This window comes from Prionailurus bengalensis, chromosome A3, assembly GCF_016509475.1.
Source record: "Prionailurus bengalensis isolate Pbe53 chromosome A3, Fcat_Pben_1.1_paternal_pri, whole genome shotgun sequence".
NCBI lineage: Eukaryota > Metazoa > Chordata > Mammalia > Carnivora > Felidae > Prionailurus > Prionailurus bengalensis.
This window is the reverse complement of record NC_057354.1, coordinates 87050241-87070987: the sequence shown is the minus strand read 5'-3', so window position 1 is coordinate 87070987 and position 20747 is coordinate 87050241. Positions and strand designations below refer to the sequence as shown.

General features: G+C 39.9%; 1 protein-coding gene across 1 annotated transcript; it reads right to left on the bottom strand.

Moving 5' to 3' along the window:
• Positions 1 to 7216: 7216 nt before the first annotated feature.
• On the bottom strand, positions 7217 to 17307 carry SNRNP27 (small nuclear ribonucleoprotein U4/U6.U5 subunit 27). Its single transcript, XM_043603577.1, has 6 exons — positions 17191 to 17307; positions 16069 to 16189; positions 14421 to 14533; positions 13548 to 13627; positions 8619 to 8683; positions 7217 to 7625 (listed from the first exon to the last, which is right to left on the bottom strand). Exons 1-6 carry the CDS (start codon positions 17222 to 17224, stop codon positions 7571 to 7573), a joined length of 468 nt encoding a protein of 155 aa, XP_043459512.1. The 5' UTR covers positions 17225 to 17307; the 3' UTR covers positions 7217 to 7570.
• Positions 17308 to 20747: the final 3440 nt, after the last annotated feature.

Here is a 20747-nt window from a genome sequence, read left to right as displayed (position 1 = left end):
ATTTTGAAGAAAGAAGTGAAAATCCTAAGACAAAGTATAAGTGGTGACCCCCAGTACACACAGCCTCAAAGGTATTACAAAAGCATTGACCAAGAGACACAAACCCAAAAATAAAAAATGGGAATTCCAGAATGTTTGAACCTACATTTTGTGACCAGAATTTTAAATAAAAAGTTATGCATAGGGGTACCTGGGTGGCTCAGTTGGTTGAGTGTCTGTCTGACTTCAGCTCAGGTCACAATCTGGAGGTTTGTGAGTTCAAGCCCCACATCGGGCTCACTGCTGTCAGTGCAGAGCCCACAGAGCCAGCTTCAGATCCTCCGTCCCTCTCTCTCTCTGTCCCTCTTTTGCCTGCACTCTCTCAAAAATAAAGAAAAAATATTTTTAAAAAGTTATGCATAAACATGGGCTGTCCAACAATAGTTCACATTTTCAAGCAGCCATCAAGATAAACTAATAGAATTGGGAAGGAAAAAGAAAATGTTGAAAATGGGGAAGCATGAACACAGAAGATATACTTGTTAGATAACCTTTACTGCATCTTCTAGGAGGCTAAGACCCAGCCTCCTTCTTTTGAGGGGCTTATGTTCCAGGTAAGCATAGGAGAGTATGTAAATGCCAGTGCCAGTGGCAGGTCCATTAAAAATGCTACGGGGATTGTGACGCTGAGCTGGCTCTTCAGTGAGTACCTCAGGGTGGCAGGGAAGACAACTGTTGTATTATAATCCCAAAATGTCTAAAATGTTCCCAAACTGTGGGAATTAAAAAAAAAACTCTATTTATAACTGAGTTTGACACCGAACCACTATGACATTAAAACGAATTTTGTTTTAGGGGCGCCTGGGTGGCTCAGTCGGTTAAGTGTCCGACTTAGGCTCAGGCCATGATCTCGCTGTCTGTGGGCCCAATGTCGGGCCCTGTGCTGACAGCTCAGAACCTGGAGCCTGCTTCTGATTCTGTCTCCCTCTCTCTCTGTCCCTCCTTGGCTTGCGCTCTGTCTCGCTCTCTCTTTAAAATAAAATAAAATAAAATAAAATAAAATAAAATAAAATAAAATAAAATAAAATAAAAAACATTAAATAGCGAATTTTGTTTTATACGTTTCTGAGGAATTGATTTTATTCTTTGACGTGTAAAAATCAGGACCAAAATTTGCGACTTTCATAATAGTAATTCCCTTTTTGTGGCTACTTCGGATGCTCCCATATGATATTATTGGATGATCTAGTATCATGATGTTAAGTTTAAAAAACCTATAAAATTCTGGGGCACCTCGGGCTCTGTGATGACAGCTCAGGGCCCGGAGCCTGCTTCAGATTCTGTGTCTCCCTCTCTGTCTGCCCCTCCCCTGTTTGTACTCTGTCTTTCAAAAATTGAATAAATATAAAAGAAAAAAAGCTAAAATTCTGCTTTCCAAAAATTGGTTACTCCACATATATTTGTGATTTTAAAAACAGAGCAATAGCTAAACAGTGCTGGTACATTACACAAAGCACTATTGTAGCAGTTTAAAACAGTAGAGATATATATTGGCATGGGAAGACCTCCAAGACGGTGTTGAGTAAATAAGCTGCAAAACGTTCCTACAGTATATTATTTATGTAAAAAAAAAAAAAAAAAGTCCAAACTATGCATTTTCCTTACCTGCAACTTTGTTACATACATAGCTGCATAGACAAAGGTCTGGATTCACCACAAAGGATTCATAGTGAAGATGGGGCAAAAGGACCGGGACTTATGGGTACTGTTAAAAGGGATTCAGCGTTGTCATCATGTTTTAAACTTTTTCTAGGAAAAATGTGTCCATTTATTACTTGGGTTAACATAAAAATCAAAGGAAGTGGTTAAGAGAAAAAAAGATTACTGAACTATTTTCATGGATTGAGCAAATATTTATCGGGTGCTTTACCTGGTGCCAGGCACTGTGTGGTGCTGGGACTACAGCAGCAAACAAGATAAAAGTCCCAATCCTCAGAGCTGGATGTTTAGTGTAAGAACCAGACTGTAATAAATGAATACAGTGTGTCGGGCAGTGAATGATAAGTACTCTAAGGAAAAGGAAACCTCGCACAGCATGTGAAGAAACTGGAACCTTCACACATGCTGGTGGGAATGGAAAATCAGTGCAGCTGCTTTGGAAAACGGTTTATGCCTCAAAATGCCAAACCATACCTGACCCAGAAATTCCATTGTTAGTTCTATATCCCAGAGAACTGAAAACATGTTCACACAAAAACATACTAATGTTCATAGCATCATTATTTATTTTACTATAAAATTTTTTTTGAATGTTTTTCTACTTTTGAGAGACAGAGACAGAATGCAAGTGGGTTAGGGGCAGAGAGAGGGAGACACAGAATCTGAAGCAGACTCCAGGCTCCGAGCCGGAGCCTGACGCGGGGCTCGAACTCACGAGCTGTGAGATCATGACCTGAGCCGAAGCTGGATGCTCAACTGCCTGAGCCACCCAGGCACCCCAACAGCATTATTATTTATAAAAACCCGAAAGTGAAATACAAATGCTCATCAACTGATGAGTTATAAAAATATGGTATATTCCCAGAATATTTGACCATAAACAGGTATGAAGTAGTGACACAATATGAGCAAAGCTAGAAAATATTGTTAAGTAAAAGAAACCAGATATAAAAGGCCATGCACTGTATGATTCCATTCATACGAAATGTCCAGAAAAGGCACATCTTTAGAGACAAAAAGTACATTAGCGATTTCTGGGGTGGGGGATGAAGGTGTCCAAGTTAATTAACATTTATAGTGTAGCCACTTAGAGAGAGAGGATGTGTTCCACTCAGTTCCAGTTTCAAAATTCCTGAGGAAGGAATCAATAGACCTGTTTAAGGCCAGGTGCTGAAGAGTGACTGTTAATTGAGTACTGGGTCTCTTTTTGGGGTGATGAAATATTTTGGAATGAGACAGTGGTGATACAGAACTCCGAATATACTAAAAACCACTGAAATGGGACTACTGTAAAAGGATGAATTCTATGGTATGTGTATATCTCAATTTTTTTAAATGTAATTTTTTAATGTAATTAAAAAATTTTTTTAACGTTTTTATTTATTTTTGAGACAGAGAGAGACAGAGCATGAACGGGGGAGGGGCAGAGAGAGAGGGAGACACAGAATCGGAAGCAGGCTCCAGGCTCTGAGCCATCAGCCCAGAGCCCGATGCGGGGCTCGAACTCACGGACCGTGAGATCGTGACCTGAGCCGAAGTCGGACGCTTAACCAACTGAGCCACCCAGGTGCCCCTAAATGTAATTTTTTAAAAGTAAGTAAAACAGAGTAAAAAAAAAAAAAAAAAAAAGGCAGAGAGGGAAGGGGGTTGCTGTTCTGGATAGGGTGGTCAGGAATGACCTTATTTGGGGCAGAGACCTAAAGAAGCTACAAACACAAATTAGGGTGGGGGTGGGGGAGCAGAAAGGAACATTCCAGGAGGAAGAGCAAGTGGGAAGACTCTTGAGGTAGACTCATACTTGTTCTCAAGGAACAGCAAGGTCAGCAGGATGGCCAAGGGCAACAGCAAGGGCATGAGGCTGTGGGAAGCCAGGGTCCAGACTGTATAGGCTTGTACACTACAGTAAGGACTGGCTTTAAATGACAGAAAACCACTGGAGCCAGGAGCAACGTGACCTGATGCACATTTTAAAAGGTTCGCTTCTGCTGCTAGGTGGAGAATACAAATAAACCAAGGCGGTAAAAGAAGGAAGGCTGTTAGAAGGCTATTGCAGTAGTCCGAGCAAGAGAGATGGCTTACGTTAGTATAGGTAGTAAATGGATGGATTCAATGCCTACCAAATCACTGTGATGGGATACTTACATTTCTTAAAATTTTATATGTCAATAATACCTCAATAAATTGGGGGGAAAAAGTGGTTGGATTCAAAATATATACTCTGAGGTTGGAGCCAAAAAGTTTGTTAATGAACCAAATGTAGGGCACGGGAAAAAGAGAAATCAAAGATGACCCTAAGGATTTTGGTCTGAGCCAAGGAGTGAATGGATGGGCCATTTACTGCGTTGGGGAAGCATCAGAGAAGGCTGTGCAGGGAAATGAGAATTCAGTTAACCTTAACTTTGAGGTGCCTAATAATCTAGGTGCACATACAAGCCTGTAATTCAGTAAAATGGCCAGGCTGGAAGTATAAATTTGAGAGCCATGACAGAAGACATCTGAAGGCACACTGAAGACTCACTAAAGGAGAGAATGGAGAGTCCAGGAATCGAGTCCCAGAGAATTTCAGTATTTAGATACTTGGAAACAGAAGATATGGCACAATTTATGTCTCAGAGAGGTAGCAACTTGTTACAGGAAGACAAAGATGCTCCTTGTTATTCTTACAGAATCAGATGATCTGATGGATAAAAGTTCCTTTAAACCAGGACTTCCCTTAGGATCATAGGTGTCTTATCTCTGGATGTTCAAAGATGCCCTCCTCTTACATTTCTTGGTGTTAGCTATGGACAGCAAACCTACTCACCTACCATGTATTCTCACATTCTTTCTTTTTTCAATTAAAAAAAAAAAAGGTTTGTTTATTTTTGAGAGAGAGAGTACATGCAAGTAGGGTAGGGGCAGAGACAGAGGGAAACTGAGGATCTGAAGCAGGCTCTGTGCTGACAGCAGACAACCCAGTGAGGGGCTTGAACTCACAAACTGTAAGATCATGACCTGAGCCAAGTCCTATGCTTAACTGACTGAGCCACCCAGGCAACCCTCACATACTTCACAAAGTATGCTGCTTTGAGGATCTCAAGTCAAATCCCTATGAACACCCCACTAAGATGACAATCCAAAAACTTCTAATTTGGTTTTGGGTACATTATTTTATCTCAGAAGTTTTAGCTTCCTTATTAAAACCACAGTTGGATTTGCCTTCCTTAAGTGTACACAAATGTGGTCAGAAATAGTCTTTATCATGGATAATTTAAAGATAGACAGCTTTTTTGGTAAGTAGGGGTAGGGTAGTAATTATTTAGCTCAGTTGGCAAAAATTCCAAGCAAAATAATCTAACCACCTGGGACAGTGACACTTGTGCAATGGGCACTAAAAGTTGTGCAACTAATGTAACACATTCAAATATTTAAGCACTGAAGGCATTATGTAGCATAAGTGGCAATATTTTGGGCTTTATAGTCTGAATATTTGGTCTGAAAGCCTCAGCCTTCTCATCTGGGAAATGGAGATCATGGTACCTGCTCTATCTTATAAGGATTATATAAACCAAGGTGCTTTGTACACTATATTATGTAATGTAGTCATACTATTCTTTTTTTTAAATTTTTTAAATGCTTATTTTTTGAGAGAGAGCACAAATAGGGAGAGGGAGACACAGAATCTGAAGCAGGCTCCAGGCTCTGAGCTGTCAGCATAGAACCTGATGTGGGGCTTGAACCCACAAACCATTTGATCATGACCTAAGCCAGTCAGATGCTTAACCAACTGAGCCACCCAGGAGCCTCTGTACTACTATTTTCTTTACAGGAAATGAACTTGTCAGGAAAGTTTTTGAAGAACTACAGTAAGCGGTCAAATTTCAGATGCAATAAGGATTTAAAAAACCAGCTAAAAAGTCTTGTAAAATAATTTACATATGATAGTGATTATAGAATTAAAACAAAAGGTTTATTTAGAATTTTTAAAAATAGTAAAAGGAGGCACCTGGGTGGCTCAGCCGGTTAAGTATCTGACTTAATTTCAGCTTAAGTCATGATCTCACAGTTTTGTGGGTTCAAGCCCCATCAGGCTCTGTGCTGACAGTGCGGAGCCTGCTGGGGATTCTCTCTCCCTCTCTGCCCTCTTCTGCTTGTGCTCATTCTCTCTCTCAAAATAAATAAACTTAAAAAAAAATAGTAAAAGATTAAAAAAAAATGAATGCTCATCAATGGGGACTATTATAGTCCATCTTATAATGAACTAGAACTCCTGCCCTTAATAAAGAGGTGGTATTATATGTACTGATAAGAAACTATCTTAAGATGTACTAGTAAGTAAAAAAAAGGTGAGATGCAAAAGGGTGTAGAGTCTGCTTACATTTGAATAAGATATATACACGTTTGTATATATATGGAATATCTCTGAAAGGATACACAATTAGCTCATCACTATATACCGTTTCTTCTATCTGAATTGTGTTCCATGTGTTTGTATTATTTACTCAAAATAAAATAAAATCTAACCACAGAGCCTCAAATATCAGCAAGATATGAAACAGAATGAGTAGTGGCTATTATCTTCAATATAAAAAGGGCTTCCTTTAAATGAGAAAAAGAAAGTCTTGACACAAGACAAGCGGATCCAAGATTCGGAATTAGCATTCCACAAAAATATATATATGGCTAACGCATTTTTTAAATGTTCATCCTCCTTAGAAACTGAGCAAATTAAACCAAGTATTATTTTACCCACCAGGTTGGAAATTAAAAAAAAAAAAAAAAGTTATTACACCCAATATTGGTGTACATATATGAAATGGGAATGCTCATATTTTACTGGTGAGAGTTGGTTGTTACCTTTCTAACTATATATATATCTCAAAAGTCCTAAAACATGCCCATACACCCCTGTTCTCACCCAGCAATGCCACTTCTAAGAAATGAACCTAAGGAAATAATGCAACAAGCACAAAAAGATATATGTAACAGGGATACTACTCAGTTTTAATTAAAACAGCAAGTCATGGGAGGGAAGCCAATGTTTACTAATAAAAGATTAGTTAATAAATTATTATACAACCAAGTAGCTACTAAAAGTTTCTAAAGAACATCTAAGAATATTAAAAAATGTTCACAGTACATGGGAGAAAAAAGATTAGCAAGAGAACAGCATATAAATTCCACTATCATGGGTGGTGTCAATAAATATACACCATAGAGGCTGGAAAGACATATACCAAAATATTGATTTTTCTGGGGGTAGATTATAGGCGATTTTTGCCTTTCTGTTTAGTTTTTGGTTTCTTCTAAGTTTTTATATAATAAGCATGTACTGCTTTTGAAAAGGGGAAAAAGTAAATGAGGGAAATAATAACTGGGGGAAAGGTAATAAATGGGGTAAATAGTTGGGGAAAGAACCACAGAAGATACAAAAATCTAGTTATTTTTAAATTACTAATGAAACATAAATCTATGTAGGAAAAGAGAAAATGTGTAGGGGGATAATTTTATTTAGTAATAAAAATATTTATCAAATACAAAAGGGTAGAAATATTGCTTTATTTGAGAAACTTACATCCAAATTACTTTTATGTGTTTTCAAAAGTCCTAACGAGCATCCAAGAAGAAAACATACGCAGCTTCCACAACAATAAAAACAAAAAACTGGGGTTGATGATTGCCCCAAATGACATTTCCTAAAAGGAAAAAATATTAACCTTTCTTTTTTTGAGTCAGGGTAAGTGAAATGCACACATCATAAATAACATTTTCTTACTTTTACAGGGAGTAAAGACTGTGATCATGTTTTTTTATGAATATTAAATACGAAATACAAAATCCACTCTTCTGAGCAAGATGAGGAAAAAAAACCCATTCTTTAACATTTTAGTTCTCATGCAATGAAATCCAAAGGTCTGTTGAATCCGCCTTTTCGATTCATATACTGCCTATGATGAGAAGAGAAAACTCATTGTTTATTTAAAAAAAATTCTGAACTCCTCTTATAAAAAAATAGTAACATAAATCATCTTTAAAATAGCAAAGTCTAGGGTAAAAAGTATTCATGGTTATTTAATTCAAATTAAGGATATTATTTCACTTTCAAAATAATCTAAAGCCTTTCAGATTTCTTTAAAATCCAAATAGAAGTATGGAAACATACTTTCAAAATTATTTGGAAAGATTTTACAGACTGAAAAAAATCTGTATGTATAGGTTGTTACCTATATTTATAGGTTGTTACCTATAAACACCTAGTTTTAAGAAATGAAGAAGTGCTCCAAAATAGGTATCCATCAAGGAAATTCAACTGCATATTGTACTAGTTCTCCTCATAAGACTCTATTTGAAGATAATTTTACAAGGAACAGTTAATGATGATTCTGGTCATCACTTTAATTCACAGCATCCTCAGATTACATTATTCATATTCTAAATTAATCAGAATATTAGTCTTTTATCCATGGTAAAAGTAGAAGAGAAAGGCAATGTTTGATAATGTCTTAACTTTTAAATTCATTAGGAATTCTGTGAGATTTCACATATGGACTCGTTTGTTCTGTGGCATTAATAAAATATGCCTATACTTAACAGAAAAATATATTTACAGTTGAAATCCTTAAACAATCAATCGAGGTAAATAACTCAGGATGGATCTATTTTAAACCTATAATTATAATGAAATTAAAGCTTAAAGAATTGAGATTATGCTGTTTTGAAGAACTATGTAGAGCTTTAAAACATTTAAGCTAACTATCCTTCCCCATAATAGTTAATTAGTTCACATATAAATTGGAAATTATTTTAACACACCAGAATAGAAGCAAAGAATATTAAAACTGGTACATTTCCTACAAACATGATTATCCCATAAATAAATTCTTTCTCAAGCACATAATTTGTATCATTAGTTCAAATGTAATAATGGGGGCTAAGCCTACCTGTACTTCCTCTTCTGAGACACATTTATGGCATAGGCATTTACAGAGCCGTCCACCTTTTTCCCCTGGAGAAAAGCAATAAACAAATATAAAAAATGGAAAGGATATATTAAGTGCTTCAAACAGCTAGATCCTATAGACATGCTTACATGGCAAAATCCATTTATGAATAAGGTAGTGAGAATTTTCAAATCCTGATGATATTCCATGAATTCTCAAGTGTTACAACTCTGTTCACAATTTTAGTTACATAATGCAACATATTCAAATATTCAAGCCAACAAACATTCATGATGTATAGATTATGTGCAAGGCATGCAGAGAAATAGGGTAACAGATCCTAACCTTTTTTTTTTAAATGTTTATTTTTGAGAGATAGTGAGCAAACAGGAGAGGGGCAGAAGAAGGGGGGAGGGAAGACAGAGGGAGAGGGGGAGGGAGAGAGAGAGAAAAAGAGAGGGAGAGAAAGAATATCCCAAGAAGGCTCCACACTGTCAACCAGAGCCCTACAAGGGGCTCAAACTCATGAACCATGAGATCATGACCTGAGAGGAAATCAAGAGTCAGAAGCTTAACTGACTGAGCCACCCAGGTGCCCCTGATCCTAACCTTTTTTGGTCAAAGAATTCTTTGAAACCAAATACCAGTTATAGATTTTCTCTAGGAAAGTTCATATTCACGTAAAATTTAACTTACGACTTTAGCTCATAGCATTCTCAAATCACAGCTGGAATAGTCACCATTCATTGAGATCCCATTTCTTGAATAGCCTTGGAATTTTGATTTTTAAGTTTTTTATGTATTATTTATTTTTGAGATAGAGAAAGTGCGAGCGGGGGGGGGGGGGCAGAGAGGGGGAGGGAGGGAGAGAGAGAGAGACAGAGAGAGGGAGAGGGAGGGAGGGAGGGAGGGAGAGGGAGAGGGAGAGGGAGAGGGAGAGGGAGAGAGAGAGAGAGAGAGAGAGAGAGAGAGAATATCAAGCAGGCTCCATGCTGTCAGCACAGAGCCCAATGTGGGACTTGAACTCGTGAACAGTGAGATCATGATCTGAGCCAAAATCAAGAGTCAAACGCTCAACCAACTGAACCACCCAGGTGCCCCCAAATTTTGATTTTTGAAAAGAATCAGAGGGGCGCCTGGGTGGCTCAGTTGGTTAACTGTGCGACTTTGGCTTAGGTCATGATCTCACAGTTCCCGAGTTCAAGCCCCATGTTGGACTCTGTGCTGACAACTCAGAGACTGGAGCCTGCTTCAGATTCTGTGTCTCCCTCTCTCTCTCTCTCTCTCTCTGCCTCTCCCCTGCTCATGCTCCCTCTCAAAAAATAAACATCAGGGGCGTCTGTGTGGCTCAGTCGGTTAACTGTCCAACTTTGATTCAGTTCATGATCTCACGGTTCGTGAGTTCGGGCCTTGCATCGGGCTCTGTGGGGACAGCTTGGAGCCTGGAGCCTGCTTTGGATTCTGTGTCTCCCTCTCTCTCTGCCCCTCCCCAACTCATGCTCTGTCTCTCAACAATAAATAAACATTAAAAATTTTTTTAAAGAAACATTAATAAATAAAATAAAAAATAAAAAGAATCAGAATACAGAGTAACAGAGGCTACTGTTAAGTGTCACTTTACATCTTGGCCTTTCTTAGGTGGCATCTACCCTCTTTTTCACTAATTCCTTTATGGGTCTTCTGATTTAGCCAAGTTAACTTACTATTTGCTGTTCTTCATGCCTGAATTGCCTTCTCAACCCCCATCCAAGAACCCCAACCATCTGGTTCTTATCCATCATTCAAGGCCCAGTTCAAATGATTCAGCTGCCAGAAAGCATACTCTACCCTTCCGCAGAATGTTAACTGTGCTTCCCTCACAATACCCTCCATTTCTACCTTGCATTATCATGATGCATATATATGTGATGTTACTTCCCCTATGAGACTGAAAGCTCCTTGATGGAGGGATATGGATGTGGGTCACCTTTGCATTCTCACATCCTAGGCCACTGTACTTGCAGGTGCTCAATGACTATTAAATATATGAACATCACTGGGTAATGCCTTCTCACACACACACACATACATGCACGCATAAACACATGCGACCTCCGACTCCCTCCCTCCCCCATTACTGCTCATGAGAGTATACCCTTCCTGTGTAGCACACTTACCAGGTATCTGTGTTAGGTTAAACAGGATTTTTATCCACTAGCCTAAAGGCACGCACAGGTAAGCTACATATTTGAGGTGGAGCTAAAAATGAATATATTTGATCTTACTTTTCTTTAATTTTTTTAATGTTTATTTATTTTTGAGAGAGAGATAGAGAGTGAGCAGGGGAGGGGTAGAGAGAGAGGGAGACAGAATCCCAAGCAGGCTCCATGCTGTCAGCACAGAGCCCAATGTGGGGCTTGAACCCATGAACCATGAGATCATGACCTGAGTTGAAAACAAGAATTGGATGCTTAACCAACTGAGCTACCCAGCACCCCTTGGTCTTATTTTTCTATTCCTGTTTTCACTATATTGTGTGTAGAGGCGGGGGAGAGGCGGGGAGAGGGAGAAATTACTTGAGGTATATAATTTTGCCTTCCCAAGAATAGGAAGGCATGACTTGGAAGACTGGCTTAGAAAAAAGTAAACGATGCTAACCTTTTTACTAAGTTCATTTCCTAAAGGCTTACTGACTTTTGAAAACTATTTGCAGAGGTGTATATTATTAGCCTGTTTTGATTTACATGCTGAAATAGAAAATTATCATTTAATAAACATAACCAAACTTTGAAGCTTTCCTGAATGTGAAAATAAAAGGGAAAATAAGAGAATACATTGGCATATGAAAAGGTATCACCATAGATCAATGATGAAATGTCACAAAAAACATTACTGAAAAACACAAAGGAGCAGACTTTATAGATGACAGCCATAAAGGCAACTGCATACAAACTAAATTAACATCCTTGTAGATGTCCTTACAAAAATAACTGATATCATTTGTCTTCATGGTATTCCTTAATTTTTATGGGATCTATGAATTCTCACCTATTTTATTTAAAAAAAAAATTTTTTTTAATGTTTATTTTTGAGAGAAAGAGAGAGACTGAGTGTAAGCGGAGGAGGGGCAGAGAGGGAGGGAGACACAGAATCCAGAGCAGGTTCCAGGTTCCAAGCTGTCAGCACAGAGCCCAGCGCAGGGCTCGGACCCACAAACAGTGAGATCATGACCTGAGCCAAAGTCAGATGCTTAAATAACTGAGCCACCCAGGCAGCCCTCTCCCTGTTTCTTCTTACTAGCTCCCTCTCTCTATCCCTTCTCTCCTTTCTACATCCTCTCTCCATTTCCCCTCTCCCTCCCTATTATCCCTCTTCATCTCCTTCTCCACAAACCTTCTTTCTTTTTCCTCCCCCACTTCCTTATTCTCTCCAGTGTTATGATCAAGGCTAGACAGCATTCACTCTCTAATCTTCCTCTCTTCTGAGATAGGAGATATGCATGCAGCTACCCAATGGCATCTTTCTCTGCAGCTAAATTTAATTCTTAACAACACTTCCCCTTCCTAGGACCTTTCTTGGTTAAGCCTATCCCCCAGTCTCTCAGCCTGTCACTTGAGAGTCATCAATGACTACTCACTCTCATACCCACTCCACTCCCACCACCACCACCACCACCACCACCACCACCACCAACTCTGCTTCCTGACTGGGACTCAATATTCTGGTCTCTGTTCACACCTTCATCATCTTTCACTTGCATGACCCAGCAGTTCTCTCTGCCTCCAATCTAAACCGTCTGTCTCCCATTTGTCCTCCACGTTGTCCTAGCTCATCTTTCTTTCTTTTTTCTCCCAAAGTAGGCTTCACACGCAGCTCGGAGCCCAACACAAGGCTTAAACTCATGACCCTGAGATTAAGAGTTGGATGCTTAACTGACTCAGCCACCCAGGTGCCCCTCCTGGCTCATCTTTCTAAACACACATATAGGGACACCTGGGTGGCTCAGTTGGTTGAGTGTCCAACTTAGGCTCAGGTCATCTCACCACTCATGGTTTTGAGCCCCACGTTGGGCTTGGGCTGACAGCTCAGAGCCTGGAGCCTGCTTCAGATTGTGTGTCCCTTTCTCTCTGGCCCTTCCCCACTCATGCTCTGTCTCTCTCAAAAATAAATAAACATTAAAGAAAATAACTTTGAAAAAAAAAATAAACTAAACACACATGTAATCCTGCTTAAAAATCATTGCTTCCTCTCCTCAACACCTAAAGAATCAACTCTAAATTCCTTAGCATGGCTAAGAGTATCAAAAGCCTTCCACGATTTGCTTCCTATCCTTTTCTTTTTTTTAAAGATATTTTTTAACGTTTATTTTTGAGACTGAGAGAGCAAGCGAGCGAGCAGGGAAGGGGCAGAGAGAGAGGGAGACAGAGGATTCGAAATGGGCTCCACGGTGACAGCAGAGAGCTCTATATGGGGCATGAACCCACAAACTGTGAGATCTTGACCTGAACAGAAGTCAGATGCTGACTCGACTGAACCACCCAGGCACCCCTCATCCCTCTTTCTAGCTTCATTCATAGCCACTATCCCATCAGCACCCTTTTACCAGTCACTGAATTTGAAATTCCTGCAATATACTATGCTTCTTCATGCCTACATGGCATTTTTAGGAGCTCTTCCCTCTACTTGAAATGATCTTCCTCCTCTTCATCTGATCACCTTTAAGATCAAAATCAAATATCAGGCAAACAGTCCCTGAATTCTAATGGCAGTTCATTGCTTCCTTCTTTTGTGTTCTCAATGCCCTTCACATAGATACTTAATGTCTTCTAAAGACAAGACTCATATCAATGGAAGACATTACAAGCAACAGCAAAAGAATATAGGAAAATGTGATAATCATAATAGATTAATTCAAATCAGAATGTTTAACTGGCTGCATGTTTTACTTACTTTTGTGGAGTCAAAAGAGGCAAATCCCATTAACTTCATCATTTCGATTTCTTCCTCTGTTTTGCCCTCTAGGTCTTCCTCTGCAAAAATAACGGAAAAATAAAATATTTTTGAAAACTCTATCATCGTTATATATAGGTATCCCGCCTTCCCAATGTTTGTGGTACAACACTTTACTTTTATGAAAGACCTACATTAGTACTTATTTTCGCTAACCAAAAGACACCCAAAGAGGATTTTTAATTTTAAGAAAAAAGCAATTACTGTGCTAATGTAGGTCTTTTGTAAAAGCAAACTGGCATATCACAAACTTTCAGAAGATAAGGGATACTCTTTGCTTTATGCCATTTTGGCTTAAGTAAGGTTTCATAGGAATGCTTGACTTTTGTATGGGGGGAGGGGGACATCTGTATAAAAAGGTAGCAATAGGTTAATAGTCATTCCACCTCAGCAGCAGAGAATACACAAAACAATTAGCTAAAGACTTGGGTCTAATGGAAAAAATTCTTCTTCAGTCTGGAAACAATATAACTTAAGATGCTAAGAAGGAATGTGCTCTCTATCCTCCACCAGAGAGGTCTGCTTTAAAAGGACATATTTGGAGCCTTTAATATCAGATTTGACACTAATTTTAAAGGTACTTCCAAAATAGAATATTCTCATGTTTTTAACTGTCCTTCCTATCTCAGGAGCACCATAGCTAAATACGAATTCACTAAGGTACAAATGATAACAAAATCTCAAAACCATATGCAATGAACAGTATAAAAAATTTAGTATTAAAATGTGCCCAAATTATATAATTTTATCATGACTAAAAGTTATCTAAACAAGGCTGTACTTTTCCTACAGTTATTTATCTAATAACATTACCAGTAATCTGACGTTCTTTGCTCTTTGTTTCTTTTGTTTCTTTCTTTTCCTCATCTCTTCTTTCTTTTAGTCGAGAAGGGGAAGGAGATGTGGATCTATGCCGTCTTGGGGATCTAATATTGAAGACATAAAGATGTCAGAAGCAGAGATATACCTGGTGACTTGTGTTGACTGGCAATGATATACATGAGCTCCTAAAAGGTAAAGGCTGAACAAAAGCCAGGCTCCAGAGAATGAGGAGTCCATTCCCCATAGCAGAATAAGGAAGAAGGTTCTGCCTAGGCCCTGTGATTGTTAACCAAAACCCAAAAATATAGTTTACTGCTTTAATCATCAGCTAGGGCTAAAAAAAAAATTTTTTAAGGCAGAAAATGTAACTAAGTTTCTAATAATTACAAACACACAAAAAGTTGACTAAAGCCGCAACTGACACTTATTAAGAATCAAGAGTCAATTTTTAAGGTTCTTTCAAGATCTCACATTCTTGGCTATATACTTGAATAAACTCTTAATACCCAAAAGTCAGTAAAAACAAAACAGGGGCCCCTGGCTGGCCCAGTCAGTGGAGCATGTGACTCTTGATCTTGGGGTTATGAGTTCAAACCTCACATTGGGTGTAGAGATTACTTTAAAAAAAAAAATTAAAAAAGAAACCCCCCAATATACAATACACTTATTTCTTACTCCTGCCAAGCCCAATGCTGATGTTTTTCATGTACTATTTCTTATTTACTCCTCAAGGCAACTCTAGGTCAGGGTGTTATTAACCCAATTTTACCAATGAAAATGTTGGGTTTAAAATAAGGTGGGCTTCAAATGTCCATCGATGGATGAATGGATAAAGAAGATGTGATATCTATCTATCTATCTATATCTATATATCTATATATCTATATCTATATATATGTATATATAATGGAGTATTACTTTGCAATCAAAAAGAATGAAACCTTGACATTTGCAACTAGCAGATGGAACTGGAGGGTATTATGCTAAGTGAAATTAGTCGAGAAAGACAAATTTCATATGAATTCATTCATATGAGGACTTTAAGATACAGAACAGATGAACATAAGGGAAGGGAAGCAAAAATAATATAAAAACAAGGAGTTGGACAAAAAACATAAGAGACTCTTAAATATGGAGAATAAACAGGGTTACCGGAGGGATTGTGGGAGGGGGGATGGGCTAAATGGGTAAGGGGCATTAGGGAATCTACTCCTGAAATCATAGCTGCACTATATGCTAACTTGGATGTAAATTAAGCAATAAACAAATTATTTAAAATAAATAAAGTAAGGGGCGCCTGGGTGGCTCAGTCGGTTAAGCATCGGACTTCGCCTCAGGTCATGGTGGCTCATGGGTTCCAGCCCCACATCCGCTCTGTGCTGACAGCTCAGAGCCTGGAGCCTGCTTCCGATTCTGTCTCCCTCTCTCTCTGCCCCTCCCCTGTTCACTCTCTGTCTCTCAATAATAAATAAACGTTTAAAAAAATTAAAAATAAATAAAATAAAATAAGGTGGGCTTAAGTTCCCCTCATTTCATGAAACTGTAAATGCCTTATTAGTGATAAAAAAAACAAAATTAAGGGCAGCGACTAGTTTCTTTGGGACTTGTGGTAAAACTTCTGGTTATTTTCTGCATTCACCTGGAGCGTCTTCTGTGCGGAGATCGAGAGCGGCTCCTTCGACGATCTCTCTCCCGGGACCTGGACCTTTCTCGGCGCCTGCGTTCTCTCTCACGAGACGTGGACCGGGACCGCCTGCGCTCTTAATACAAACACACAAAATCTTTTTGCAGCGTCGGAATATTACCTCAAATATCTAGAGTTGTGCCATCAATATTAATATAACGCCAGCCATTTCTAACAGTCAAATTAAAAAAACACAGGTAAAATTAATTTTAACACTATGTGATTTACCTAAATATATCCCAACTATGATTTCGACATGTATCAATATTAAAAATTGAGATATTACATTTATTTCCGTATTAAATAGGAAATCTGGAGTGTATTCTACACTTAAAAAGCACTTCTTAATTCGGATTGAGCACATTTTAAGTGCTCAATAGCCGTATGTGCATCGCGGCCTCATTAACTTTTTAAAAAATCAAATCTTGACTAGTTGAAGGTGATAAAAACTAACCAGAAGGGGGAGAATCAAGGGTTTAAGTCAGATCTCCTGATCGAAGTCCTGGGTTCTTTACATCCCACTGCTTCATTTATGGGGGTGGGAGCCAGAAGATACTACGAGGTGAGCTCCTTGAACGCAAAATTCTAAATGTCGATTTTCCTATTATATAAACTAGGAAGGAAACTAACATTGAACATTCAAGAACCAGGCATTATCACGTGCTGAGTGTATGGCATGTGACATTAATCCTCAAGTCAGTTTTCAAAGATGGGTAGTATTACCCCCACCCCCCACCCCCAATGTCCAATTACGGGAATTCGGACACAGAAAGGATGGATGACTTGCACAATGCCACCAGAAATTGAGCGAATCGTGGTCTGACTCAAATCCCTCAGTCACAAATATAACAAGTTACTGTATGAGGATGACAAGGTGTCCACGAACTCTTAGGGGCTGGGGAGGAACTGCCTTCAAACCGCTGGAGTATAAGGCTCAGGTCCTCGTTCCCCTGTCCACTCTCACTCTTCTCGGGAGAAAAGGGCCCTTCTCTCCGTTACGTTCGTACTTGCAGAGGGAAAGAGGGAGGACACGTCTCCGACCAAGCCCCAGACCAGCCCAAGTCCTTCTGGACTCACCCCTCCGTGGAGAACGGCTGCGGCTACGACCCATTGGGAATCTTCCTCCACCTCACCCTGCCCCGGAAACGATTGCGCAGCAACTTCCGGGAGCGCCGGGCTCTGAGCTTTCACGGCCGACTGGAAAACGTAGAAAGGTCTCTCTGGAAGGTTCCGGCGTCTGAAGAAGGCAGGCTGCGCTGAGCCTGCCCAGAAATCAAGCGGCCTGCCCGGATTCCACGGCTCCTGAGCCCAGAGGTTGTCACTAGGGACTCGCTAACAAGTTCCAAACAAGCCCAGTTTTTGAGCCCCGCTCACAGGTGCTGCTTGCCTCCAGAAACTAAGGTCAAATGCCGGAAGCCACAAACTCCACAAACAAGCCTCCTGCCCCCGCCCCGTGACCCACCCACCGATTTGATTCAGGGCAGCCTACCTGGGAACCTTCCAGATGGCCTCGGGATCATTACCATCTAATCGTCATAACAAAAAGCACTGCTAGCAGTGCCTTGATGGATTCGAGGGCACCATTCTGGGGAAGAAAAGAGTTGGCACTCTGGTTCTGAGAGGACTCCTCTCCCTTCGCCTCAAACCCTCCAGGTCAGCTGTTTACCAGCCCCGTAATTACTCCAACCCCATAAAACCCTGACCATCAGACCAAATGGGGGAAAAGTGACTTTGGAGCATGAGCTCCCCCTCTCTATTCTCTGGCCACTGAATAAATTACTTGCTTGCCGTCAAATATGTTTGGTTATTTGGCAAACGGTATTGAGTAGTAAAGAAAAGAAAAGGAAAAAAAAAAAAGCCCTGCCACTTTGGTAACAAGATTTTGGTGAGAAGAGAATTGTCCTCTCCGCTCCTCCAGCCACACTTTCCCAGTGGCTTCCCCATCTTCTGTGTCCACGATGGGTGTTAAAATGTGCTAGATACCATTGGAAAGGCCTGGTAAAGCTGAATACCCTACACCCGATACAGTTCTTATTCCTCCCACCCCCATTTTTCTTCCCAGTTCTTGTCCACATGCATAAAACATTTTTTTTTAAGTGTATTTATTTTGAGAGACAGAAGAGTGCCATGAGCAGGGGAGGGGTAGAGAGAGAATGGCAAGTAAGCTCGGCACTGTGGAGCCAGATTCCGGGCTCCATCTAACCGTGAGATCATGTCCTGAGCGGAAATGAAGAGTCTAAGGCTTAACCGACTGAGCCACGCAGGCGCCCCGACATGCATAAAACATTTTATATCAAACCAATTCTGAACATAACATATGCAAAGTTTGAGTCCACACAAGCAAGCGCTAGAGTGGGGCAGGAACCAGAAGGGGCAAGGGCCAGGCGTGGATGAGAGACTTTACTGTGGTTTTTGCAGGCAGGAATAGCAGACACCGGTAAGTTGACTAAGAGGTTTGAGATTGGTTAGAAAAATTTCAGCCAGCTTTGAGATGTTGGGGCTATCCGGAGTTGTTTGGTACCTGGCTCTGAGGTCATTGGGGCAGAGCCATATTGCCTTCGCTTGTGAAAGTTTGATAAAGAAGGTGGTCAGTGTTTGGGCTTTTATTGGCTAGAAGGAGAGACATTTGCTATCTCCAGGAACAGTTAGCCCTGAGAAGGGCAGTCTCAGCAGGGCCCCAGATGGCAAAACATCAAAAAAGAAATAAAAAGGCAAATACAGCTTTCACCCAAACATTTATTGCACACCTATATAACAGAGGATTGATCAGTGAAAGACAAAAGTCTGCTCTTGAGCTGCTTGCAGTCCAGTGAGGGATACAGACAAGTAAATAGTGTGAAAAGTGCATTGATAGGGGAAAAACAAGATATTGTGAGGACACACGAGACAGATCCCTAACTGGTTTTGAGGGGGAGGGTTGTCAAGAAGTTTCCCAGAGGAAATAATGTCCAAACAAGACCTTAAAAACGAGTAGAAATTAGCCAAGGGAAATGGGGTGACATTTGTGTGGAGAAATGGAAGAGATTGTTCAGGCAGAGGACACTGAATGTGCAAGGATAAGGGGCAAGGGAGAGGCAAGTGAGGCTAGAATAGGCTCATAATCTATGGTAAAGTGTTATCCTGAGGCAAAGGAAATAGGGAATCTTCGAAGGGTTGTAAGGATGGGAGAGAATCAGATTTGAGTATTCAGAGAACACTTGATAATGGATACTTGACTAGAGGCAGAATATATTAGGAGGCTGGCAAAATAATCTAGATCGGAAATTACAGTGGCATGTACTTGAATGGTATCACTAGGTAAGGTGGAAAGTGGCCAAATTCGAGAAATAGTTGCTACAACTGGACAAATTTGATGATTTTGGCTACAGTGGATGAGCCAATTAGAAGATTCAACAATGACATCCAGGTTTCTGGCTTGTGAAACTGGGTAGATAGACGGTAGCATCACTTGCTAAGATAAGGCATATATGATAAATTCTGGAGAAAGAGGATGTTCAGATACGGACAAGCTAATTTAAGGTGCCATTTTGAACACACAAGAGGAGATGCCAACTAGATGTATATCCGAAGCTTGGAAGAGAAATCCAGCCTGGAACTACAGAAAAATAAATCATCAGAATATAGAGGTTCATTTGAAGCCATAAGAGTGCATGAAATCACCTGGTGCAGGCTCAGGACAGAAAAGGGCCTAGAGACAGCCAGAGGTGACTAAGACAAGTCATCAAAAGGAGACTAAGGAGTGGCCAGAGAAACAGAATGAAAACTGGGTGAGTGTGATGTCAGAGAAGTTTTATAAAAGGCTCCTTTTTAAGGACAAAATGGTAAATTAAAAAAAAAATTAATTTTTATTTTTGAGACAGAGACCGAGCAGAAGCAGGGAAGGGGGAGAGAGAGAGGGAGACACAGAATCCGAAGCAGGCTCCAGGCTCTGAGCTGTCAGCACAGAGCCGGACGCAGGGTTTAAACCCACGAACTGCAAGATCATGACTGAAGTTGGACACTTAACTGACTGGGCCACCCAGGCGCCCAAAAAGTGGTAAATTTTAAGTGTTAAAAAAACAAAACAAAACAAAAAAACCACATCTAACATAAAATTTAGCAACAAAGTTGTTGACTCAGTGTTTGTGAATGGCTTTTGAAGTGGAGATGGAAATTTGAAGAACCCTTTGAGAAGTTTAGCTGATGCAAGTAAAATAATGGCAGTGGGTGGAAGTAAATGAAGTTTTTTTCAAAGATGGGAGAAATTTAAGCGCATTTAAGTATTCATGTGAGTGAGTTAGTATAGAGAAAAAAAAAAAAAGTAAAGATACAGAAGAGAAAAGGAAAAAACCAAAGGAATAAGTTCCCTAAAGGGACAGTCCTGAGACTAAACCTTATGTGGGAAAAGAGATGGTGTCTCCAAAAGGCTCCTTCCCCTTTAATATGTGAGACAGAAATTGGGTTCAGCAGGGCTTCCTTACTGATCAAGTTGCCTTCTCTCAGGAGGTAGATTATTGAGCACTGTGTCTCTTTCAGCACAGTATCTGGAAGAAAATCCTCTATATTTTTGATAGTTTGAGGTTCCCCCATTCCATTTTAATGGAATTTCAGTGGGGTCAGGTCAACACCTGTGATCACACTTTTAAGTTCCCTCC

Bases quoted from the DNA above. Each gene is read 5' to 3' on its own strand.
- SNRNP27 (XM_043603577.1), bottom strand. From the start codon at position 17,224: ATGGGTCGTAGCCGCAGCCGTTCTCCACGGAGGG. The intron at 13,628-14,420 runs GTAATGTTATTA...TTATTTTTGCAG, and splicing joins CAAAGAACGTCAGATTACTG to AGGAAGACCTAGAGGGCAAA. The intron at 8,684-13,547 runs GTAAGTAAAACA...GCTTTTCTCCAG, and splicing joins CCTCTTTTGACTCCACAAAA to GGGAAAAAGGTGGACGGCTC.